The sequence below is a fragment of the Podarcis cretensis genome (assembly GCF_951804945.1).
Source record: "Podarcis cretensis genome assembly, chromosome: 4".
NCBI classification, from domain to species: Eukaryota; Metazoa; Chordata; class Lepidosauria; order Squamata; family Lacertidae; genus Podarcis; species Podarcis cretensis.
In genome coordinates, this window is record NC_137173.1 from 28,598,095 (window position 1) to 28,624,089 (window position 25,995).

The following is a 25,995-nucleotide window of genomic DNA, read 5'->3' on the forward strand; positions in this document are numbered from 1 at the left end:
ATAGCAATGGCTGATAACATGTAAACATTTTTATGTTGATTAGATACATGAAAAATAAGACATTTTATGCATCAAGATTCCAGGAGTTTGGGCTTGGGTCAGCTGTTTTTCTGAATGCTTCAGTGGAATAAGCCCGGATTGTGGCTCTCAGTGTGCCAGGAAACATTCAGCACACTGGGCTGAGGTGAGCTGGCAGTCGACATCAATTCAAAATACCTGGCCGCCATGCAGAAATTCTTTCTCTCTAAAGCAGCTTAAGTTCATTTCAGCTCATTCAAAAAAGTTTGTATGAATCAGCCTTTGATGATGATAATAATAAAAAATTCAGAAACCACCATTTCATATGGTGCCTTAGCAGGCAAAATGTATGTGCTGCTTTCAACTAGTCAAAACAGCTTTTGAATAGGAAAAAAAAAGACAGCTCTGCCTTGCCACTTATTGCCCATATTAATGTGACCCAGTTCCCTGCCTGTTGCAAATAGCACATTTCCCCCCAATATTTATTTGTAAATTATGAATTTGCACTTTTCTGTGAAGCGCACCCTATAGATATGTGTTAGATGGATGGAGAGTGCAAACAGATTATATTTTTTATGAAGCACCGTGGATTATTTAATAAAATAAGTGGTATGTAAAGATTAATGGATTTTTTTTGATATTACAAATCTGCATGCAATGTAGTTGACTCTGTGCACTTTCAAAAACTATGTTATTTGTCAATAAATGTACATTGAATGCTATCTTCTGGAAAACTATTAATGTAACACTTAAAAGTATATTTTTATCCAGAATATTTTTGTGGAATTGATAGTTTTTATGAAATGTATGACAATAGATAAGTTAATTGCAAGTTAACAATTGTATGTTGTGTTTATTACCTTGTTTATAAATTGTGCTTTAACAGTTGCCCTTTTTACACAATCAGATTTATTTTCTTTGCACTGTTGCAGTTTGACCATCTTCTCTGGTTCAGCCAGGTGGTATTTCTAGATTTATAACCTTGGATATCTTGAAGTATCAGGTGCTTAAGATCAGTTGTGCCCAGTAGGCTAACCCTGGAATTCTTTGATCTGAGTGGGTTCTCAGGTGTAGGAAGCATATGATATCACTTTCTGAGGGTGGAGAGACCACTGATTTCAGAGACCCGATACTGGCCTCACTTTCCCCACCACCCCAGAAACATCCATGGATTTTGCTCCACAAATGTTATTATTGTTTGCTTCCCTCCCATTGAGACTGAAACTGAAAAAAAAATGAAAAGGAAGGAGGATTTCAAGGGTGCTACTTCTACTTTGCAGGGCTTTTGAAGGCCAGTTTTTTTAGTTATATTAAATTTAACAGCCATCCCTGACATTAGGCAGAGTGAGGCTGCTGCCTCAGGTGACAGGTGCTGGAAAGCAGAGATTGATGGTGAGTGTTGGGAGGACAGCTCTGTGTGGCATAGAGGCTGCCCTGTATCCTGTAAGCTGCCCTGATGTGTGTTGGAGGAACTGGCCCATTAACAGTGTTGAGGTGAGATTCATCTGTTAGTCTGGTTGGCTTCTGTATGTGGAATGGTGGTGGTGGTGGGTTGTTCCTGTTTCATTTTGTCCTAGCCAGCAAAATATATCGAGACACCTCTATCTGGGACACCCTGTGGGTTAGATGTTTGAGTCTCACTCTGCACAGACTGTCTCTTATTTCCCCACATCTCTGTAACATGCAGACCAACTCTTGGTGGCATCCTGCAGATAGATGAATGTGAGGGACGGCTATGAGAAACACATTCTGGAACATGAACTTTGGCACAGACTACTTTACCCCATGTGGCCTTTAGGTTTGTCTTCAGCTTTCCTATGAATGAATAATTGGAATTAATAGTTAACTGGAAAGTCAAGAAGATTTTTAGGTTTAAGGATGAAGGGCAATCTCCTGTGGCTTCTTTTTCTCTCTCCCACTCATCTCAAACCTCCTGAAATGCTTCTGCTTTCCCCTAGCCACATGACTCCACCTATCAGAAACTCTTGCTGTCATTCCTAAAAACCCACAAATATTCATGTAAGGTAAGTTCTATCCATCTTCACCCCTGCAATTTGCCAGCCTCACTTTTACATCTTAAAGGCTGAACCTGAGAGATGTGCACAAGTTTAATGTTAACCAGTAACATTTCTGCAGGGTATGTGACTGGATGTCACCTTTCACACAGTTCCTGAGGATGCTTAGTTATATTACTTTAATACCCTGCCTCATTGGAAATATGGTACTGTTGATTTGCTCCTGGCTGATGCAAGAGATCTGTAGTTAGATGCACCCAGGTATAAATTCAGTGTAAGTTTTAAAGGAGTGTGACACACATGAGCCTCAGGAATGTTACATGGCTTGCCTTGGTTTGGGCATCTCTTTATTAGTTTTCTCCATTTCCAAAGTTCAGAGGTGAACACCTGTCTTTATTTAGCCAAAGCATCACCATCCCCACATAAGAGGAAGGTATCAGTGCGCTCAAAAGAAACCCATTATTTGCAAAAGTACAGAAAATATTTAGGTGCAGGGGAGCCTAATGAGGAGATACCAAAACCTGCCCAGTACGGACTAAGCTGCTCATCCATGGAATGCTGATTGACACCCTTGGATTTTTTTGTGGGAAAACGGTCGGAGGGGGAATGGATTGGACTGAGCAGGTGCATGCCACACTGGAACATTTCGTTACAAGTCCAGCTTGTTTAAGTTCCAGCATTAGCTGGAAATGCTATTTTCTATTTTGACAGGCAGACGTTCCATGCCTCACAGAGGCAATTGGTCTGAAACCTCTATTCTATCAAGTGCGCACACGTGTGAGTGTGCACACGCATGCATAGGACACAGGAGCCCCACACTTTCAGCTCCTGTAGCTTTTGTCGTCTCTTTCCCAGCATCAGCATCCACTGAGAAGAACGGTGCATCTAATACAGCTTTGTAGCCTTTGGTTACTCATGAGTGAAGGAATTTCTGCATGAGTTTGTGGATAACTAGCTAGGAGCTTTGCAAGCTCCCTATTTTTAATCAAGAAACATGTATAATAATATAATAATAATAATAATAATTTATTATTTGTACCCCGCCCATCTGGCTGGGTTTCCCCAGCCACTCTGGGCGGCTTCCAACAGAGATGAAAAATACACTAAAATATCACATATTAAAAACTTCCCTGAACAGGGCTGCCTTCAGATGTTTTCTGAATGTCAGGTAGTTGTCCATCGCCTTGACATCCGATGGGAGGGCATTCCACAGGGCGGGCGCCACCACCGAGAAGGCCCTCTGCCTGGTTCCCTGTAGCTTTGCTTCTCGCAGGGAGGGAACCGCCAGAAGGCCCTCGGAGCTGGACCTCAGTGTCCGGGCAGACCGATGGGGGAGGAGACGCTCCTTCAGATATACTGGACCGAGGCCATTTAGGGCTTTAAAGGTCAGCACCAACACTTTGAATTGTGCTCGGAAACGTACTGGGAGCCAATGTAGGTTTTTCAAGACCGGTGTTATATGGTCTCGGCGGCCGCTCCCAGTCACCAGTCTAGCTGCCGCATTCTGGATTAGTTGTAGTTTCCGGGTCACCTTCAAAGGTAGCCCCACGTAGAGCGCATTGCAGTAGTCCAAGCGGGAGATAACCAGAGCATGTACCACTCTGGCGAGACAGTCTGCAGGCAGATAGGGTCTCAGCCTACGTACCAGATGGAGCTGGTAAACAGCTGCCCTGGATACAGATTTGACCTGTGCCTCCATGGACAGCTGTGAGTCCAAAATGACTCCCAGGCTGCGCACCTGGTCCTTCAGGGGCACAGTTACCCCATTCAGGACCAGGGAATCCTCCACACCTGCCCGCCTCCTGTCCCCCAAAAACAGTACTTCTGTCTTGTCAGGATTCAACCTCAATCTGTTAGCCGCCATCCATCCTCCAACCGCCTCCAGGCACTCACACAGGACCTTCACCGCCTTCACTGGTTCTGATTTAAAAGAGAGGTAGAGCTGGGTATCATCTGCATACTGATGAACACCCAGCCCAAACCTCCTGATGATCCCTCCCAGCGGCTGCATGTAAATGTTGAAAAGCATGGGGGAGAGGACAGAACCCTGAGGCACCCCACAAGTGAGAGCCCAGGGGTCTGAACACTCATCCCCCACCACCACTTTCTGAACACGGCCCAGGAGGAAGGAGCGGAACCACTGTATGACAGTGCCCCCAGCTCCCAGCCCCTCAAGACGGTCCAGAAGGATGTCATGGTCGATGGTATCAAACGCCGCTGAGAGATCCAGCAGAACTAGGAAACAGCTCTCACCTTTGTCCCTAGCCCGCCGGAGGTCATCAACCAGTGCGACCAAGGCAGTTTCAGTCCCATGATGAGGCCTGAATCCCGACTGGAAGGGATCCAAATGGTCCGCTTCTTCCAGGCGTGCCTGGAGTTGTTCAGCAACCACTCGCTCAATCACCTTGCCCAAGAATGGAAGGTTTGAGACTGGGCGATAATTGGCCATCGTGGCCGCATCTAGAGATGGTTTTTTAAGAAGCGGTTTAATAACCGCCTCTTTCAGCGGGTCTGGGAAGGCTCCCTCACGGAGGGAAGCATTCACCACCCCACGAAGCCCATCGCCCAGTCCTTCCCGGCTAGCTTTTATAAGCCAGGATGGGCAAGGATCCAGGAGACAGGTGGTTGACTTCACTCGTCCGAGCAGCCTGTCCACATCCTCGGAGGTAACAGCTTGGAATTGATCCCACACAACTTGACCAGACAGGACTCTAGCACTCTCCCGCCCCGGCCCTGCTCCCACGGTGGAGTCTACTTCTTCCCGAATCTGAGCGATTTTATCTGCAAAAAAATTTGCAAAATCATTGCAGGAGAACATGTGGCCCGTACTGGGCCCCGATGTTACAGGTGGTTCCGCTAAATTGTGAACCACCTGAAAGAGTCTCCTGCTGCTGTTTTCTGCAGATGCAATAGAGGCGGTGAAGAAAGTCTTCTTCGCCGTCGCTATCGCCACTTGGTAGGCTCGACGTTGAGCTCTAACCTGTGTCCGGTCAGATTCAGAATGGGTTATCCGCCACCGGCGCTCTAGCCGTCTCAACGATTGTTTCATTGCCCTCAGATCCGTGGAAAACCACGGGGCTCTCCGGGCTCCATGCAATCGGAGAGGGCGCTTCGGAGCCAAACAGTCAATAGCCCTGGTTAATTCCGCATTCCAGCGGGCCACCAGGGAATCGGCTGAAAGGCCATCAACATGGGATAAAGCATCCCCTACCACTCTCTGGAAACCATTTGGATCCATTAAGTGGCGGGGGCGGACCATCCGAATCGGTCCCACCTCCCTGCAGAGGGGATGGGTCGCAGAGAAGTCCAGTTGCACCAGGAAGTGATCTGACCATGGCACTTCTTTCGTTTCACTTTTACTTAGTGTCAGATCACCAACATCCATAGAGGTAAACACCAGGTCCAAGGCATGTCCGCGGCTATGGGTTGGGCCAGACTTATTCAGGGACAGCCCCATGGAGGCCATGCTTTCCACGAAGTCCCGAGCGGCCCCTTGTAAGGTCGTGTCGGCATGGATGTTAAAATCCCCTAGGACGACCAAGCTAGGTGTCTCCAGGAGAACATCCGCCACGACCTGAAGCAGCTCGGGCAGGGAATCCTTGGTGCAGCGGGGAGGTCGGTACACCAAAAGGAATCCTGTACTGCCCCTATTGCCCAACTTCCAGAACATGCACTCAGAAAACTGGGTCTTCCCAATAGGACGCCTGGTGCAAACTAATGACTTCCTAAAAATCACTGCAACCCCCCCTCCCCGCCCACATGACCTGGGTTGCTGTGCGTAAGAGAAACCTGGTGGACAAGCAGCGGCAAGGACAGGCCCATCTGCTTCATCCAACCAAGTCTCTGTTACACATGCCAGGTCAAGTCCTCCATCCATGATCAAGTCATGGATGGCAGTGGTCTTATGAATCATTGACCTGGCATTGCACAGCAACACTTTCAGGTCATGTGGGTATCCCTTGCTGATTCTAGTATTCATCCGGTCAGGACCAGACCCGGAGGCAGGGATAGTCCTCAGACAACGACTAAACCTGCCTCCTCTGTAATGACATGGTCTGGTCTTAGTGTAACTCCTCCTCCTACCCGTGATCACTGAGATCGGTTGTCCCAGTGCATCCCCCCCTGTGGAACATGCCCCAGCCATTTTGTGGGCTGGGGCCCACTCCCCGGCAGCCCTGACCCCTCCCCTTAAGAACAAAATAACCCCTTTAAAAAACAACAACAAAAAAGCAACAACACAAATAAAACAATACAAGCAAAAAACAATAAAAATTATAAAAATTACAAAAACATAAAATCAAACAAATTCCCAGGCCCAATAAACATCCACCCCACCCCACCCCACCCCACATACAAAAAATTCAAAATAAAATTTTTTAAAACATTTTAAAAGCACTCTGCACCCCTCCAGCAGTAACAGCAACTGTCCTAGTGGGGCCTGTCAGGCCCCGCCCCAGGCCAGATGGTGAGTGGCAGGAAGGAGCAGGGCCCTCAGACACTCACACAGGAGAGTCCTCCTGGGCAGCGGAGTGCAGCAGTCCATGTGAGGCTTCAGGCCCCACCCCAGGCCAGATGGTGAGTGGCAGGAAGGAGCCACACTCAACAGCCTGAGGGAATTGCTACCTCCGGGAGAACGAATATATGTTTGTAAAACTATACCATCACAATCTCTTAGGAGCTGGTTTCATTCTACGATGCCTCAATTTCAAATGGGCTTTGTTGTTTTCTGATTCTTGCCATGCCATTGTTCATACATTATGTCCCATTATGTCTCACTAAAGGGGTTTTCACAGATGTATATTTGACTCGCATCATCTCCTTGCCACGGATTTATACAAAATGCAGGTGTGAACTTCCTTTTCTGGTGGTGGTTTCTTTGGGTCGCAAATCACCAGGGTTGGGGCTGCTTGAGGCTTCCCTATTCGGCTGAAAGCTGTGTGCAGATGTGTGTGTGTGTGTACCAGTGGAAAAAGGCAGCTGCCACAGGTGGCAGATGTTTCCGGGACATGGCAGGAAATGGTAGCACGTTGCTGGAGTTGTCTGGCGCATGGCCTGCTGGGAACCCCTTCGCCTCACCTGCTGTGCTCAGCCTGCTGTGGGGTACAAGTTGCTGTCCCATCAGAAGTGTCAAGGTAAGATTTGACTGTCAGCCCATCTGGCTTCAGTACATGAAAGAGGTAGGGTACCATCCTGTCCTTTGCCCCTGGCGGCAAAACATCTCAGGTCTGTCCTGACTGGGAGCCGGAAATGTTTGAATTCCCCCCCCCCCCAGCCTTCCATGTGCTCAATGCTGCTCAGTGCCCCACACTCGCTGCTTTTTATATTGGGGGAAAGCACACGGCATCCCACTCCCCCAAGCTTCTGCATCTTAAACACACATAGATTCAGCAGGTGATGCTTTTCTCAGCAGGTGATGCAGTGATGAGAAAGGACTGGCCTCTTAAAATTTCAGCTTCCCACGCCTCTTTTTTTTTACAGCCAGCCTGAAAAAGAGTGGGGAATTCTAAGAGCCACACCACACATTGCTGGGACAGGGGATTTCTAGACTAGAGGTTTATAGATGTTTCAGCAAGCAAAGGAGTCAAACTGAGCAGCACATATTGTTCTCTGACCTTGTACAACCCTGGCTGCTTATAAGGTTACTCCTCCCCAACTTCTCTTGCCCGCCAGATGGAAGTTGTTCGTGTCCATGAGTGCAATTTGATATATTGAGAGGAAGATGAGTGCTTTGGGGAAATCCGTTAAATATAAGGTAAGTAGATGGGATTATAATAAAGGTTTGTATCCAGACTTGTGCTCAGAGTTTCACTCATGTTGCTTTGCTTGAAGGGGAGGCAGTTTCTCCTGCTCCCCTTTGAAAATTTGCTTTGGAGGGTTTGGGGTCTTCTGCAACAGCCTGGCATGTGGTTCTTCCTCCCTCCTTCCTTCAGTGAGAGTCTTGGCTTGCTTGGATTCCCATTTGCAAATGGGAGGCGACGTCTGGGTCTAACTCTCTATAAAAACAAATGTAACAGCAGACACTGGTATATAACCATAACTTGGATATCTCAGCAGGTTTGGAGCCACTGCAGGAAAGGCACATCACTTGAAAAGTGATGCAGCTGATCAGATCAAAAACACTGCACAGCTTCACCAAGAATCCTGAGATTCAGAAAGCAGCAAGATTTGTAAGTAAAAGTGGGGCAGTCCCCTACAGAAGGAGCCTGTTGAGAAAAGTAAAAAATAAATAAATGCGGGGATGTTTTTAAATTAAGGTAAGCCTTAATTTTTCAGTGATGTACCTAGCGCACTTAGAATAAAGTGGTAAAAATGGAAACTGTGCGAAGCTTGTGTCTTAAATATTTGGAGGAATATAGCAGGACTCTGGTGGTGTATGTTGACAACTCAAGCAGGGATGGGTGAATCTGTCATTTTTAGTTTCTCTCAGTTTTAGTTTTTCCCCCAGTCTTAAGTTTAGCTCTCCACTTTTCCATATCAGTTAGCAATTCTTTTTGAAAAAAGTCCTGATGAAAATTCATCAGCATATTTTTTTGGCGGATCTCTCCTAACACACACATTTTTGTATGCCATTAAATCTAATATAATGGATTGTTGTATGTTATTTTGACTAATACATACATTTACATTGCTACGAACTAGTAGATTGCCTTCTTTTTAGAAGGCAATGCAAAACTTTTCTGAACCGAAACCGCTTCAGAGGATCTCTGCAATCAATATTGCTTTTACTAGATGTAAAGCAAAGTTTATAAGTGATTTTACGGCATTGTTTGGATTCTACTCCTGCCCCTGAAAAAGAATTAAAAAAACAAAAAACAGAAAATGAAATTTGTGGACACTGATCAGACAGTGAAGATGTAAATGTAATATAAAGATACATCAAATTAACAGTGATTCTTTTTTTACAGATAGCTGGGGTAGGAATGGAAAAACGAATCAGATAACATTTTAAGAAATACTATATAATAGCATGTTAACAAAAAGTAATACTGATGGTAAATCCAATCCTTCAGTATATGCCACTTTATTCAGCTCCATGTTATATATTTACAGGTTGTTTTTGACTGATAACAAGACATGAGGTAAAAAAAAATTGAGGTATTAATATGAGTACATTAAAAAAAACACAATGGCCATATTGACTTAACAATGGCACTATAACACTTAATGAAAACATGGTAGTGTTCTTCTGATAGATAAGATTAATACTCATTTAAAAAAAGAAAACATAGTATTTCACAGATACATGGTTGCTAGATGACGCAAGCATATCTACTTGACTTCTATCTCTAAACACGGGAACCAAATGGAATTGTTGCAAAAGTCTGAGGCAGTATCCAAGGGCCCCCTTCCCTCCAGATGCCACTGACTGCAACTCCCATCTTCCCCAACTATTGACTAAATTGGCTGGGGGCTGACAGAAGTTGTTGTCCGCAAGAAATGGAGAGTACCTCATTGCTTACCCCTGATCTGAGGCAACAGGAGATGATCCATGTCTCCCCAAACCCAAGTTTTCCTGACCCTATCCAAACATTTAATCCACAGAACTCCACAGCAAAGTGAAATGTTAAAGCCCAATTTCTACTTTGCTCAGAATATGTTCTACCATACGAGAGAAAAACAGAGGGAGACTTCTCGGGGCTGCTGACTCCCTCTTTGTCCATTCCTAGATGGTTATGAAATATAATTTTATTCCAGCCAGTTTTTAAACGTACTATCCATTATTTGTTGGAATTATACTTTGTGGCTGCAGTTTTTAATGTTAATAATGTATTTATTGTTTGAAACTTTTTGGATGTATTTTTATCAGAAAAGTGTCATATAAATGACACAATGTGAGGAAATATTTTTGCCCTAAGGAGATCATGATTCAAGTCCACTAACTTCAGTTAGACCCTGTCCAAGTCCAGAGTCTAAGAAATGCATTTTAGTAGATGGTTAGATAAAGCAGGTCTAGGAATTATAGCAGCAAAACTTTCTGTATGAGAGAGAGGACAGTAGTCTTCCTATACTATATATAGCCTGAGGAAGATGAGTCATTCATGTCTCCTCCACTTTTCATATATTCTTTGGAATTGGTCAATTATACATACAGAAGGAATCTGCTATAAATGTTTATTTATAGCTTTAAAAACCAATTTGATTGCAAATAACTATGCATTATTTCCTCAAGCTTGCCATGCGATCCTGGAGGCCTATCTGGGTTCAATGGAATCTGATTTTTTCATATCAAATACTGTGAATTAGAAATTTATTTTTTAGTGATTTGCAAAATCTATGCATTCTAAGTTGGAATAGGCTGCATCCCTCTCAGGCTTTTGGGGGCAATTCTCAATTTTTAAGGAAAGACAGCAGAAGCTCCCTCACTTTTGCCGGCCCTCTCAGCTGCTGATTTCCTTTCTCAGTCTTTCCCCAAATGTACAAGTTGTAGTGGAAGAAGGAAAGTGCAGCTAAGAGAGCTTGTGAAAATGACCTGTTTCCCCTAAATCCCCATCTTTCAGCAATTGAGACTTTTGAGCATATTTGAACTATCCATTCAGGACCAGCCCTGGACATTTTGCTGCCTTAAGTTAAGAACAAAATGGCTCCCTTCCCATCCCATCCCATCCTATGAGGCTGGCATTTGAATCATACCTCAACACTAGCGATGGGACAACATCCTCTACCTGAACTGAGGACAGCAAACTAGCTCAGGGGTAGTAAATATAGGTCACACAATCTCTGTCGCATATCTTGCTACCCCTCCACTCCCCAGGATGTGCTTCCTGGGGTGACTGCCTCATTCTGCCTAACGGTAGAGCTGGCCATTTCCATTGTTATGGAATGCTGGGAATTGTAGGGTTGTTGGTTCTTTTTATGTCTAGGTCTGTGAGTCAGAATAAATAAAATAAAAACAACAAAAAATTGCACCTCCCAAAGTGAGCAAAGCAAGGTCCAAGAAGTCTTTACTGAACATGCTTGACCTAATTCTGCGTACTATAGCTGGATTTTTTAAAAATAGCCTTTCCAGTCAATGAGTCAGGAGAAATAAAAGTCAATATTTTCTATATCTTACCTCTGCAGAAGCAGCCTTAAGCTTTCACCTCAACAGCTGCTTTCCCTCCTCACCTCATCCTCCTACAACTTAATAAGTTTGTGGAAGTGTGGAGGAGGGAAACAGGCTGATGAGCTGAGACAAAATGCCAAGGGGCTGACTCAACTAGTAATTACTTTGGGACTACTAAAGTGACAGAGGTCATTTATTGACTCCTTCCAAAATTATCATTCATCCCTACTGATTGTACAGGTATAGGAAAGACTGGGTAAGGGGTTGAATTGGTGTTATGTCATTTTTGGATGATCTTGGTGTATGATGGCTCTGCCATTTTCATCTAGGAAAGTGCAGTGAGTGTGTTTGAAAAAGTTGGTTCCAGTTTACGGTGCCAACTTTCTGGTTTGTATTGTAGGCCTAAATCAGTCTTCTCCAACCTGGTGGAGTGCCAACCTGGTCCAACTGAAAACCCAGAAGCATGGCCGATGGTCCAACAGAGTTGGGGAAGGTTAGTGAAAATTATATATTTTATTACACCAATCCTTGGGGTAAACATAAGTTCTAACAAATTATTACTGTATGATCCTGGCAAAGAAGGGAAGTCTTTATGCACCACCATCAAACACAACTTCCTGGTACAAATCCAGATAAATTTGAGTACTGAAAATACAAGACATTTCCCTGCATAGCCTTAAAGAGAGAAGTTGCTTCCCCCGATCTACATATTTACAATGAATATTGCTGCACTACTGACAGGAAGCATCTCCTGAGGCACCTACAGTAATTCAATATGGCTTATCCTCTGGTTTTGAGTGACAATTTCTGCATTTAGGATTATGATGTTTTGGAATGGCTTGATAAGTATTTAGCTGTACACCAGCATTGAGAAGATTGACTTGACACTACTCCCATTCTTTCTGTGTGGCCATGTTAAGGGATTGGTATGGTTTTTTCCATTGGATGGACTTGTACAGCATGGAAAGGAAATACCACATGACATACTTTTGGGCTTTCTAGTTTCTAGACTTCTTACAGGTGTTGCATGCAAGCTAAGGCCATGATGAAAATAATACAGTGGTACCGTGGGTTAAGAACTTGATTCGTTCTGGAGGTCCGTTCTTAACCGGAAACTGTTCTTAACCTGAAGCACCACATTAGCTAATGGGGCCTTGTGCTGCCGCCGCCACGCAATTTCTGTTCTCATCCTGAAGCAAAGTTCTTAATCCAAGGTACTATTTCTGGGTTAGCGGAGTCTGTAACCTGAAGCGTCTGTAACCCGAAGTACCACTGTAATGAAGGGGGAAACCCCTTAGTGTACTTTTGGTAAGGCTGGGTCAGTTGCGGCCTGTAAGGAGAGGTAGAAGCAGAGAAGTCAGCACTATGCAGGGACAATGGGAAGAGCCTCGCTGCCTCAACTCTCGTCCTCCTATTAAGTGACAGTGATGCTGCTGGGGGAGAGTCAGGTATTTGCTGCTGCTGCCATCCATCAACTACGACTGGCCCAGGCTCACCAAAATTAAAATCTACAATCCTAAACCTGAGGTTTTTTGGTCTTGGCCTCAGTCTGCATCCCACACTGAGGTGAATATGAGTATGGTTTGATATTAATCCAGTGGCATACCTCTTTCTAGAATTGAAGTATTGGGAGAATGGTGCATGGTGTTGAGGTTTTTATACCACCTAGACTAGACATTTCCAAAGCTCCTGTGTGTTGTCCTTATAGGCACAATCCTACAGAGATCACAAAGCTTAAATGTAATCCAGGCAGACTATAGTCACTACAGAATCCCATGAAAAGCTGTTTCTGCACTATGCTCCAAAACAACCATTGTGTGACAAGCAGAAATTCGGGAAGTGAATCTTTCCTCACTGCCGCAGACTGACACGCTGGAAAAAGTTTCATATACTGAATTAATTCGTGCTTGCCAACTCTGCTGTTCAGGGTAAAGAGACCTGACAGGAAAAAAGGCATCCCTCTTCTTCAGGAAAATATACTGTATTCTACTGAATCAAATTCAATGGCACATTTTGATTGACTGAAAACAATGAATTAAAACACTGACAGCATAATGCATGTCTGCTCAATGGTAAGGCCCATTGAGTTCAATGGGGCCTACTCACAAGTGAACGTGCAATCTGAAAAAACAACCATGTACCACAATACATAGAAAGTCAGGGTGAATCTGACTTAATTAATATGAAAATAACTGCATATTTTAAACTAAATTAGGAATGAAACTGCATTTTGTTCCATGCTAGTTTCTTTCCTTTCTTTAAAAAAGCTCACCCTGTCTCCATAAATTACTTCAAAAAATAATGATTTGCTTTACATTTCCCCCTTTTCAGAAGAAATAAGTACTCCCTGATTATGTACTGCCAATGGACTCATAGGCTACCATTCTAGAATACCAGCAGCTATTCCTGTTTTCATTCATGAGGAACAAAATGACATCTTTAGGACAACTGCTATCCTAATGTGCTGACATTGGAATGGGACAGATTTGCTTCCAAGCAAATTTAGGATCAAGGCCTAAGGCCATCAGATGAAAAAGGACCATCCAATGAAGCTGAATGTTTGGAGATTCAGGACAGACAAAAGAAAGTACTTTTCCACACAGCACCTAGTTAAACTAGGGGTTTTGCTCCCAACAAGAGGTAACGATGGCCACCTAAAAGAGGATGAGACAAATTCAGCAAGGATAAGGCTACCAGCCATGGTAACTGCGTGTCCACTGTTGGGGACAGTATGCCTCTGAGTTTCAGTTGTTGGGACTCACAGGTGGGGAGAATGCTGTCTCACTCTTGTCCTGTGTGCTGGCTTCAGGATCACCATTGTGAAAACAGGATGCTGGACATAGATGGGCTTTTGGCCTGATCCAGGACGCTCATCTTGTGTTCTTAAAGGTGCTCCAGAGATACAGTACTACCTCTTCCCAGAGTTTGCCATTGCACTTTTTAAGTTTATGACACACATTATAAGAAGCTTATTCTGTTTAGTAAAAAGCTTATTAAGGGTGTAATCCTAGACACACTTACCTTGGAGGAAGCCCCGTTAACATCAATGAGGCTTTCTTTTGACTAGGCATGTTTAGGATTGCCCTTTAAAAGATCTCGTTCCTATTGTGCAGATGGAAACAAAGCTCGGAATAATTTCAGATACAATGGGGACATTAGCTTGTGTTTCTATAAGCAAGAATTCTAAGTGGGTTGCTATAAGACTATTATTAACAACAGCAGCAGCTATATAGATATTTTTATTTTTAAGGATCCTAATGTTGTTGGAAACAATGTTTATCTGGCAAAATTGCTCTGTTGCTGGGTATTGTTTTCTTCACACCAGTAGTCCAGTTTGTACTTCACTATAGGCATACAACATGAGTGCAATACTAGTAGAATATAACGGTTAGCGATGTGCTGGCAGGGCTGTTGCTGTATCCCAAACTAAAGCTCCATATCAGAGAAAGTTAATCACTGTTATGCCTCATTAAAATCAACGGGGAAACTTAGACAAGTAATGGACACGGGTTAGCCCAGTAATAATAATAATTTATTATTTATACCCTGCCCACCTGCCTGGGTTTCCCAAATATGAGCTTGATTTGTATGGGCTTGGCCAACTGTGTTTACTTGCTAAAATGTTGGGAAATGTTCTGTGTCCTATCACATACCCCAGCAATGGGAGCTCAATGCAGTAGAAATCCTTTTCTCTCCACTGCAGTGAACTTCCTTACCTACTTGCCTGGCTGTAAAAGGTCTCATTTCTCTCTTTGCCTGGCTGTGTTGGCTGTTGCTTCCCTCTCTTTTCTTTCCTGGCTCTTGGAATGCTGGCATAGCAGCATCTCAGGTGCCAGAGAGCGAATTAAGAGCCTCTGCTTCTGCTGACACTGGAACAGTTGCAGCCAGGCGAGGGTGTTGGTGGAAGTGAGTTTGAAGTTCTTGTGCAGCTTGGATTATAATCTGAAAAGCTGCAGAAAAAAACTATGGAGCCACAATGATTTTTCAAAGACCATTATGAGCTGCTGAATCAGGGAATTGTAAACTTTGTTTATTACCGTATTTTTCGCCCTATAGGACGCACTTTTCCCCCTCCAAAAATGAAGGGGAAATGTGTGTGCGTACTATGGGGCGAATGCAGGCTTTCGTTGAAGCCTGGAGAGCGAGGGGGGTCGGTGTGCACCGACCCCTCTCGCTCTCCAGCCTTCAGGAAGCTATCTGCAAGCCGTGGGAGAGCTGCACAAAGTTGCACAGCTCTCCCATGGCTAGCGGAGAGCTTGCCTGCACCCAGAAGCTTGGGGCGCGCTGAGCTCAGCACACCCCAGGCTTCGGGCTTCCCATGGCTTGCGGATAGCAACCTGTTCTGGGGGCTGGGGCGGGGGAAGCTCGGGCTCCCCCCGCCCCAGCCCCGCACCTGGGGGGGGAAGAAATAATTTTTTTTCTTTATTTCCCCCCCAAAAAAACTAGGTGCGCCCTATGGGCCAAAAAATACGGTACTTATTTATAGGAAAACCCCACAACACAGAAAGTTATCTGCATGGCTCACTTCAGGGCTATTGCTAGTCATGACCTACTCAAGTTCCATTTGATTTCAATGAAATTTAACCATGAGCTACTTTCTCTGAATCGGGACCCAAATCTTTATGTCCTGGGACAGCAAATCTTTGGGTAGGATCTCAAATCACAAAGCCTTAGACTAAGTACTGTTTGCTATAGAATATCCCTACAGATGTGAAGAGGACTGTTCTGGAGTGACTGATTTGAAGGCCCATCGTTGCAATGTGAGTTTAAGCAACAGATGCTGGATATGGTAAGTAAGATTTCATATGGGCTCAACAGTTGCTTCACCAGCTGTTCTAAGCATTTCCTTGTTACCATGGTGTCTAAGGATTAGCCCAACAGTCGTAGCAAATATTCTGAAAACTGCAAACAGTGAGCTTTCAGCTGATCCTGTAACTTCTCTATTCCTTTTTCAAAGATACCCAGCATATATTCTCAGCTGCTGCTTTCTGCAGGCAATTGTAGATTATTGTCTGCCAGTGCTATCTGACCAGAATGTTTTTCTGCTGTTCGTTGCCCTTCTCTCGCCTCCTAACAGCCCCTTCTCAACCCTGTATGCCCATCTCTACGCACCTCTTTGTATAAGCTTTGCAAACATAGGATCAGCTTAAGTACTCCACTTGGCTGATAGTCACCGCGCTGATGATGTCATGGTTTTAACAGTAATAGCAAATGCTGTTTACAAAAGCTGGTAGATGCTGAGATCTAACAGAATGGAAATCATTCCAAACAGATGCAGGAAGTTTCTTCTAGAAAGTTCTCTTATATACAAAACTTATTATATTTACATATATGTGTGTGTGTGTGTATATATATATATGTATGTGTATATATATATATATATAGGCAGATATGATACATAGCAAAGTCTATACAATATTTACATCTCTTATTTGCACTTTAAAATAAGCTTCTCAGAAGCTTTTAAATATTAGAATTACGCAATGGAAAAGCAATGACCACAGTCAATTTGTGTAGCCTGAAAAAGTTCTTGGACAAATATTCTTCAGTGAAGGAGATCAACGAATACAGGACGGGGCTGGGAGGGTAAGTGAGTGACATTACCAGACCATGACAGAGCTGCCCAAGCAATCCTTGCTTGGCTATTGCACAAACGTAGGCTAAAATCACCCAGTGGCTCTAGTTTGTTCATGGAACTCCATATATCTCGGTATCCAGCACTCATATTTTTGTTTCTGGTCCCTCAGCAATTAGCGGTTGAAATGAATTCCTGATATTGGCAACTTCAGCAGCACACAGATGTCCAAAGCCTTTGTTGTACCACTCTAACGAATGACCTCTGGAGGGAGAAAGAGGAAAATTACTGTTAAGCATGTTCTTCCCCCAGCCTCATCTTGTTGGTAGGACATAAACACTAACAAAATAGGCAGAGGACTCTCATACGCACCACGGTGCTAAACAATGCAGGTACGGTCACGCCTGAAAATCATGGACTGAAAAACTCCACTGCACAGAATAAAATGTACATTTTACCCCTGACATGGAGAAAGCCAGTATGGACAATGTTTAGATTGCTTGGCCCGAGTCCAGGAAACCTGGGTTCAAATCCTGCATCTTACACATAAATACAAAGGCTGAGCGCCTGCATTTCTGCTATGTGTTTCTGCAGTCTCTGAAGAGCATTCACATGTCTGAAAGTAGTCGTAGTAGTTCAAATGTGCAGAAAAAATATGGAAGCATGCTTTCTATAACCTGTGACATGTTCTTTACACTTCTTGGGTTATCAAGTTGGGGCCATTTTATTATCTATAAAATGGGAACGGTGGCAGTGCTGTTATGAGGACAAACAAAAACAACTCTGCAGCACTCACACACATTACAGTCCTGGTCACAAACACATGAGCATGACTAGTTCAGATGAATTCTGTTTTCACAAATGGGTGTAGGGCTGAAGGCAAAAACTACACTGTAAAATGTTTTGAGAATATTAGCACCAGCCTTACTGCACTGAGTGGAAAGATCAGCTGAAGTGATACATTATTAACAGTTTTCAAGAAATAAACACATGGAATCACGCAGAAGGATGGAGCTTCAAGAGAACTCATCTGTATGCTAAAGTACAGTTTTACCCCAGATGAATGTGATTATATATTTATCTCTCAGTGAATTCTAGAACTGTATTTAAATCACAAAGAAGAAATCCCCCACAACTGCTGTTCATTTTATAATTCTCTGAGGATTCAAAATTCAAATTAGATTGTTTAAGCACAAAAGAATACACTAGGGACAGAAGCGCTGAATGACAAATTAGATGAGGAATGGCAAAATCTGTGGCCCTATGGATGTTGCTGGGCTCTCAACTCCTAGCAGCGCCTGAAAGTATGGTTAATGGTCAGGCTAATGGTCCAAGCAACATCTAGAGGGTCACAGGGTCACTATCCTTGGATTAGATCCTGTTCACAGGATTACGAAAACATAACATGCACAAAATCATGTAGAGATGCAAGAGCAGGAATGACGTTTGCTTTGCACAGCAGTATATTCATCACCCCTTTCCCACAAGGAAGGCCATGCACACTCAACAGGAGTGGTTGGCGAGGAGGGGAGCCACCATTTACCTGGCCTCCAGGTAGCCACATTGCGGCCACTTACTGGGAAAGAGAGGAGTGAGGCAGTGGGGAGACTGGGAGCTGAGTGGGAACATCAGCAGAGCCAATCCTGCTGGGGCAACTGCACAGCGCTGACCTTCCCACTGCCTCACTCCTCCTAAAAGCAGTGGCAGCCCCCTTCCCTACCAAGCACTCTTGGTACTGATGTTTCATGAGACATCCCAGAGTTTTCTTCTATTTGGCTGTCAAGGCGGGTAATAGTTGTCTTCATGTTGCATCACAATGCCCAGCACAGCAATGGAATGGGTCTTATATTGGTAACATTCACATAAACTTTTTAGAAACAGGAGTATTTGTTCCTCGTGAAATGTTCCTGCTCATAATGCGTTCCTCGGGGCCAGTTTGGGCAACAGTTCAGATATTTTTTTATGGCACTATGTAGTGAGCTGGCCTGCTAGCTTCATACTCACCAGCCACATGAAGATGGCTTGTTGACTAACTGCCACCAGTTGCACATGGTGGTCTCTTGAAGCACAACTGTTCAGAAACTGAGCTGCAATTCACAATAATTTGGGAGGAGCATATCTCCATTGAATCAATCTAAGGATAATTGAATAGCTAAAAAATCATGCTGGAGGTGGAGCTAAACCAGCCCATGCACAGTTGCCTGAGAGTAAGTCCCATTGGGCCAAAGGTGATACAATACTCAGTAAGCAGTTTTTTTAAAAATCCCGTTTTTATATTAACCAAGCAAGTAGAAGTTGTTTCTCTTAACCAAAGTAACTGCACTCCTCTAAGTTTGCCAATCAATGCTCAGAAAAGCTAGTTCTGTTCAGGAAGCCTGTTGACCAGGATCTTGGCACTGGTGATACTTACTTCAGGTCCACCCTGCAAATGTGTGTCAGGCGAGATTTCCCAGAGCCACAGGGCTCTATTAAGTACTGGGAATCCATAACAACTGCTCGCACTCCTCCCATCAGAGGGCCTTCTTCATGTTCCACGGATACAGCCACCAATATGCACATCCCCTTAGGCAAATCAGTTCTCCACGTCCTGTTGAAACAGGTTTTAAGACAGGAAATGTGAATTGGAGGGGAAGAAATAAGGTATCCAGCCTTGCGTTTATTCTTTCAGTAGTATACTTGCCTCAGTACAATGATGCAGAAGAGTGATTTGAGAGAAGAAGGGCAAATATGGTGGCTGTGGGAGTGTGGCCTAACACAACATGGCTGCCACATGTAAAAGAAAAAAAAAAAAGAGACAGGAGCACAAAATGCTGCAGGAATGCACCTTGTCAATGGAAAGAGGCACGCACAGCAGCCACCACACTCGCTCACAGAAAGAAGCTGGGAGAGTGGATGTCCAGTCCTGGCACCCAATGAAATGTGAGCATGTTTAAGGGGACAATGTAGGAGGAGAGCTGAGCAGCAAGAACAAGTCTCAGGTTGTAATTTTCTGAGGGGATGGCATTTTACTGAGGACTATTTTAAAATAGAAAGGGACTGATTTCTCTGTTTTGTTTCCAAACTAAATTTCAAGCCAACATGTTTACCTGTCTAAGTCCTGATGGATTTGGAGAAGAAGGCTGTCACAGATTACTTACACACACACACACACACACACACACACACACACACACACTTGGTGGAGTCAGGAAATATACTTTGCAGAACCAGGAAAATCGAGATGGGTTGAAGTCTTATGGCAGTTCCAGCATTTCCTCAGTTTGGTAGGCAGCTAGGTCCCCCACCCCCCAGCCAAGGAAGATGCCTCCTGCATAAGCACTTCTTACACAATAGGGGAGGGTAGTAATAGAAACTGAAGTATCAGCCTGCCATGAAGAACACAGCTCCTTATGGGGCCACTACAGGAAAAACCCAGAACAATTGGATCAGTGGAATTAATGCTGTTCTGACACCCTACACAGCTACATAAATTAAATAGTCATTGTTTGAGGCAGCTGCCAATTGTTGTTGTTTGTTGTTGTTTAGTCGTTTAGTCGTGTCCGACTCTTCGTGACCCCATGGACCAGAGAACGCCAGGCACTCCTGTCCTCCACTGCCCCCCGCAGCTTGGTCAGACTCATGCTGGTAACCTCGAAAACACTATCCAACCATCTCATCCTCTGTCGCCCCCTTCTCCTTGTGCCCTCCATCTTTCCCAACATCAGGGTCTTCTCCAGGGAGTCTTCTCTTCTCATGAGGTGGCCAAAGTACTGGAGCCTCAGCTTCACAATCTGTCCTTCCAGTGAGCACTCAGGGCTGATTTCCTTCAGAATGGAGAGGTTTGATCTTCTTGCAGTCCATGGGACTCTCAAGAGTCTCCTCCAGCACCATAATTCAAAAGCATCAATTCTTCGGCGATCAGCCTTCTTTATGGTCCAGCTCTCACTTCCATACATCACTACTGGGAAAACCATAGCTTTAACTATACGGACCTTTGTTGGCAAGGTGATGTCTCTACTTCTCAAGATGCTGTCTAGGCCTGTCATTGCCCTTCTCCCAAGAAGCAGGCATCTTTTAATTTCGTGGCTGCTGTCACCATCTGCAGTGATCATGGAGCCCAAGAAAGTAAAATCTCTCACTGCCTCCATTTCTTCCCCTTCTATTTGCCAGGAGGTGATGGGACCAGTAGCCATGATCTTCGTTTTTTTGATGTTGAGCTTCAGACCATATTTTGCACTCTCCTCTTTCACCCTCAATAAAAGGTTCTTTAATTCCTCCTCACTTTCTGCCATCAAGGTTGTGTCATCTGCATATCTGAGGTTGTTGATATTTCTTCCGGCAATCTTAATTCCGGCTAGGGATTCATCCAGCCCAGCCTTTCGCATGATGAATTCTGCATATAAGTTAAATAAGCAGGGAGACAAAATGCAGCCTTGTCGTACTCCTTTCCCAATTTTGAACCAGTCAGTTGTTCCATATCCAGTTCTAACTGTAGCTTCTTGTCCCACATAGAGATTTCTCAGGAGACAGATGAGGTGATCAGGCACTCCCATTTCTTTAAGAACTTGCCATAGTTTGCCATGGTCGACACAGTCAAAGGCTTTTGCATAGTCAATGAAGCAGAAGTAAATGTCTTTCTGGAACTCTCTAGCTTTCTCCATAATCCAGCGCATGTTTGCAATTTGGTCTCTGGTTCCTCTGCCTCTTCTAAATCCAGCTTGCACTTCTGGGAGTTCTCGGTCCACATACTGCTTGAGCCTTCCTTGTAGAATTTTAAGCATAACCTTGCTAGCGTGAGAAATTAGTGCAATTGTGCGATAGTTGGAGCATTCTTTGGCACTGCCCTTCTTTGGGATTGGGATGTAGACTGATCTTCTCCAATCTTCTGGCCACTGCTGAGTTTTCCAAACTTGCTGGCATATTGAGTGTAGCACCTTAACAGCATCATCTTTTAAAATTTTAAATAGTTCAGCTGGAATACCATCGCTTCCACTGGCCTTGTTATTTGCAGTGCTTTCTAAGGCCCATTTGACTTCACTCTCCAGGATGTCTGGCTCAAGGTCAGCAACCACACTACCTGGGGTATATGAGACATCCGTTTCTTTCTGGTATAATTCCTCTGTGTATTCTTGCCACCTCTTCTTGATGTCTTCTGCTTCTGTTAGGTCCTTTCCACTTTTGTCCTTTATTATGGAAATCTTTGTACGAAATGTTCCTTTCATATCTCCAATTTTCTTGAACAGATCTCTGGTTCTTCCCATTCTATTGCTTTCCTCTATTTCTTTGCATTGCTTGTTTAAGAAGGTCTTCTTGTCTCTCCTTGCTATTCTTTGGAAATCTGCATTCAATTTCCTGTATGTTTCACGATCTCCCTTGCATTTTGCTTGCCTTCTCTCCCCCGCTATTTGTAAGGCCTCATTGGACAGCCACTTTGCTTTCTTGCATTTCCTTTTCATTGGGATGGTTTTCGTTGCTGCCTCCTGTATAATGTTACGAGCCTCCATCCATAGTTCTTCAGGCACTCTGTCCACCAAATCTAAATCCTTAAACCTGTTCCTCACTTCCACTGTGTATTCATAAGGGATTTGACTTAGATTGTATCTTACCGACCCAGTGGTTTTTCCTACTTTCTTCAGTTTAAGCTTGAATTTTGCTATAAGAAGCTGATGATCTGAGCCACAGTCAGCTCCAGGTCTTGTTTTTGCTGACTGTATAGAGCTTCTCCATCTTTGGCTGCAGAGAATATAATCAATCTGATTTCGATGCTGCCCATCTGGTGATGTCCATGTGTAGAGTCGTCTCTTGTGTTGTTGGAAAAGCGTGTTTGTGATGACCAGCTTGTTCTCTTGACAGAACTCTATTAGCCTTTGCCCTGCTTCGTTTTGATCTCCAAGGCCAAACTTGCCAGTTGTTCCTTTTATCTCTTGACTCCCTACTTTAGCATTCCAATCCCCTATAATGAGAAGAACATCCTTCTTTGGTGTCACTTCTATAAGGTGTTGTAAGTCTTCATAGAATTGGTCAATTTCAGTTTCTTCAGCACCAGTAGTTGGTGCATAAACTTGGATTACTGTGATGTTAAAAGGTCTGCCTTGGATTCGTATCGAGATCATTCTATCATTTTTGAGATTGCATCCCAGTACAGCTTTTGCCACTCTTTTGTTGACTATGAGGGCCACTCCCTTTCTTTTATGGGTTTCTTGCCCACAGTAGTAGATATGATGGTCATCCAAACTGAATTCACCCATTCCCGTCCATTTTAGTTCACTGATGCCCAGGATGTCAATATTTATTCTTGCCATCTCATTTTTGACCACCTCCAACTTACCCATGTTCATGGTTCTTACATTCCAGGTTCCTATGCAATATTTTTCTTTACAGCATTGGACTTTCCTTTCGCTTCCAGGCATATCCGCAACTGAGCGTCCTTTCGGCTTTGGCCCAGCCGCTTCATCAGCTCTGGATCTACTTGTACTTGCCCTCCGCTCTTCCCCAGTAGCATGTTGGACGCCTTCCGACCTGAGGGGCTCATCTTCCAGCGTCATAACTTTTATATGCCTGTTGTCTTTGTCCATGGAGTTTTCTTGGCAGGGATACTGGAGTGGCTTGCCGGTTCCTCCTCCAGGTGGATCACGTTTGGTCAAAACTCTCCACTCTCCATCTTGGGTGCCCTGCTCGGCATAGTTCATAGCTTCTCTGAGTTCTTCAAGCCCCTTCGCCACGGCAAGGCAGTGATCCATGAAGCTGCCAATATTTATGGTTTAATGGCATCATTTAATAAATAGTTTTCAGAGTGAAAGATGCAAAGGTGTTCTTTTTTTAGAGAGAAAGAGAGATTTGAACTGATTTCATAGATAGCTGATACGAGTGAAGTGTATTTTCTGTTGTTTGCTGAGGAGTTTAAGCTATGTACCTTCATCTACATTCAACATAAACACTGCAAAATGCCAATGTAGTTAAACTCCCACAAGAGGAAATGTTTAGATAAATTTATGGCGGATAAGGCTACCAGCCATGATATCTATGCTCTGCCTCCATGGTCAGAGGCAGAAATGCATCTGAATACCAGTGAATGGAAACCACAGGAGGGGAATGAATTATCACGCTCTGGTTCTTGCAGGATTTCCATAGGCATTGGGTTGGCCACTGCGAGAACAGGATGCTGGCCTACCACTAGCCTGATTTATCTGGGCTATTATGGTCCTAAACAAAATTAGAAAAGTCAGTTGGGTAAAAATAATATTTACAGAAAAAAGGACGATGCCATATGAAGTACAAATGTATAAATATTCAACGTGCCTTGGTGGTAAGGTTGCTGACATACTCTACCACTAAATTAATTTACCTGAGGACTAAGAAGTCTCTAGCAGGATGGGGAGCCATACTGTTCAGAACATATTGGTAGACCTCCGTCTGCTTGTCCAACGTTTCAATGACTTTCCACTGCAAGAAATCCTCATCCCAAAGGTGGCGTTCTCTTAGAACTCGGTTCAATACAACAGACGGAGGAGCCTCAACTTCCACGGATGCCTTCCAAATCCTCAATGGGTTTCCATCTCCTACCTTAATCAAGGGAGTGGCGGTAAGAAGGAAGAGAAGACAAGAGAAGGGAAAGTGATGATGGGTTAAGCGTAAAGAATGAGACAAGGAGAAAAACCCAAAGAAGCCAGTCTGTGTACCTAAAGTATTTCTGCCTGCCCCCAGGAAATGTACGCCAATGTCCCCTGCAGACTGCAACCTGCACTATTCTGGATGCCACCCTGGAAGGTTCCTTAACCTTCACAAGCTGGTTTTGTGGTGCAGAAAGGCTACAGGGGAAAGAAGGGCCCTCAGAATGATTATGAATTGAAATCTCATTCATGCTTCCACTAGATTGTACTGCTGAGCTACATGAAATCCCATGTGCAATGTGACTGTGTGGTAAAACTATTAATCAAGGGAAGCAAACTAGTGGCTGAACATTGGATTAGCTACCGACAATGGAAACTTGGATATGTAGAAGCGAAGTATAAAATTGACTTATTTTAATCGTCTTAAGTCAGGGGTAGAGAACCTGTGCCCCACCAGAAATTCTTGGATTCCAGCTCCCACCAGTACTAGCCGGCATGGTCAGGGATGATGGGAGTTGTAGTCCCAGAACATCTAGGCATCATTGATTTAAAGGATGGGAAGATCAACTTATGGAGTACTCTTCAAAGACAATGGGAACTGCTTATTAGATTTTGGAACTGCACTTTTCTGTCTGAAAATGTCAAACATTAAGTGCTGGTTCTAATTTAAAACTTTTTATTTAATAGACATGATTTGTATGTGTCGTGTTAGCTTTCCTAAAAAAGAACTTTTAAAAAATTGATTATATATTCCCTCCCTGCCCACCACTTGCTATGTATTATGGTTATATACACACAGGTGTGTCTCAATGAATCCTGATCAACATTTTTCTGGGGTTTCAAGAGAGTTCCCCAAATATCATGCAAAATTTGACAATATATGTTTTGGTTGCAGAAACTACCTTTTTGTAGCACAGGTCCGTATTTTCTGCGCTGGAACAAGTGACCCATCCTTTGAATTTTTCTTTCGCTTCTTTGCAGAGGCTCTGTATTAGACTTTCTAGGTAGGTCTGGTAATTCCCACCTTCTTCGTCCATTTGCTTGCCCAGTTCCACCAGAGTTGGAGCATGCACTTCGGCCTCAACATATGAGTTCCGAGACTGTGTTACCATATCATGTGGGATCTGCCCCAAAAAGTACAGCGAGTGGGGGAAGAGATGGAAGAATTGATTTGGAATTAATATTTTTGTGGAAAACCTATTTCATAGAAATCCTGTTTGGAAATATCTGCCTGACACTAATCGTAAGATTACAAATATCTAAATTCCAAAAAGGAATACTGAATATGTCAGAGTTCTGTTGAGGTGCTGTTCCTCTGCCCTTGCATGATTACCAGCATCTATGGGGAAGAGAGGGAGTATGCTCTGTCTTCCCTCCCTGCTTGGGTTTTGCCACTCCACCAGCTTTGGGGAACTGGAGCACTCAAGCAGAAGTTATTCTTCCACCTTGTGGAGATCAACGGTGATACATGGTTGGAAGCAGTGCACTTGCCCCTCCTCTCCTTCATCACATGACTACTTAGAACACCTGAATGACGCTTGTCTATTGGTTCACTGATATGTCTTGTCCACTGGGCTGTTCTTCCAAGTCCAAATAATACTAGGTAGGTTAAGACTTAATTTTATATTCAAGTAACATTAGTATAGAACACTATACTATCCTTATAGCATAGAACAGACTGTTCTTATGAGACAACTCAAAATCACAAAGATATATGGAAGGGTTGTTTTTTTTTGACAACTGTAACCTTTTGTA

General features: G+C 43.8%; 2 protein-coding genes across 9 annotated transcripts in view; one reads left to right on the plus strand and one right to left on the minus strand.

Annotated features, from left to right (window-relative positions):
• Positions 1–15,107, plus strand: part of KL (klotho) — a 33,771-nt gene extending 18,664 nt beyond the window's left edge. The window contains exons 5-6 of one of the 3 annotated variants that reach the window (XM_079973474.1): positions 1,977–2,042; positions 8,088–8,106. In XM_079973474.1, coding sequence (XP_079829600.1) covers positions 1,977–1,984 — 8 coding nt within the window. In that variant the 3' untranslated portion in view covers positions 1,985–2,042; positions 8,088–8,106. Of the gene's footprint in view, positions 1–1,976; positions 2,628–2,657; positions 3,030–8,087 lie in introns of those variants that run through there. The other 2 variants (XM_079973473.1, XM_079973472.1) reach the window with 2 other exon arrangements.
• A 1,130-nt stretch (positions 15,108–16,237) lies between these two features.
• STARD13 (StAR related lipid transfer domain containing 13) overlaps positions 16,238–25,995 on the minus strand; it is a 157,484-nt gene continuing 147,726 nt past the window's right edge. For all 6 annotated transcript variants that reach the window (XM_079973366.1, XM_079973368.1, XM_079973367.1 and 3 more), the window contains 4 exons: positions 25,143–25,364; positions 23,976–24,193; positions 19,062–19,238; positions 16,238–16,915 (listed from right to left, as the gene is read on the minus strand). In XM_079973366.1, coding sequence (XP_079829492.1) covers positions 16,798–16,915; positions 19,062–19,238; positions 23,976–24,193; positions 25,143–25,364 — 735 coding nt within the window. In that variant the 3' untranslated portion in view covers positions 16,238–16,797. The remainder of the gene's footprint in view (positions 16,916–19,061; positions 19,239–23,975; positions 24,194–25,142; positions 25,365–25,995) is intronic.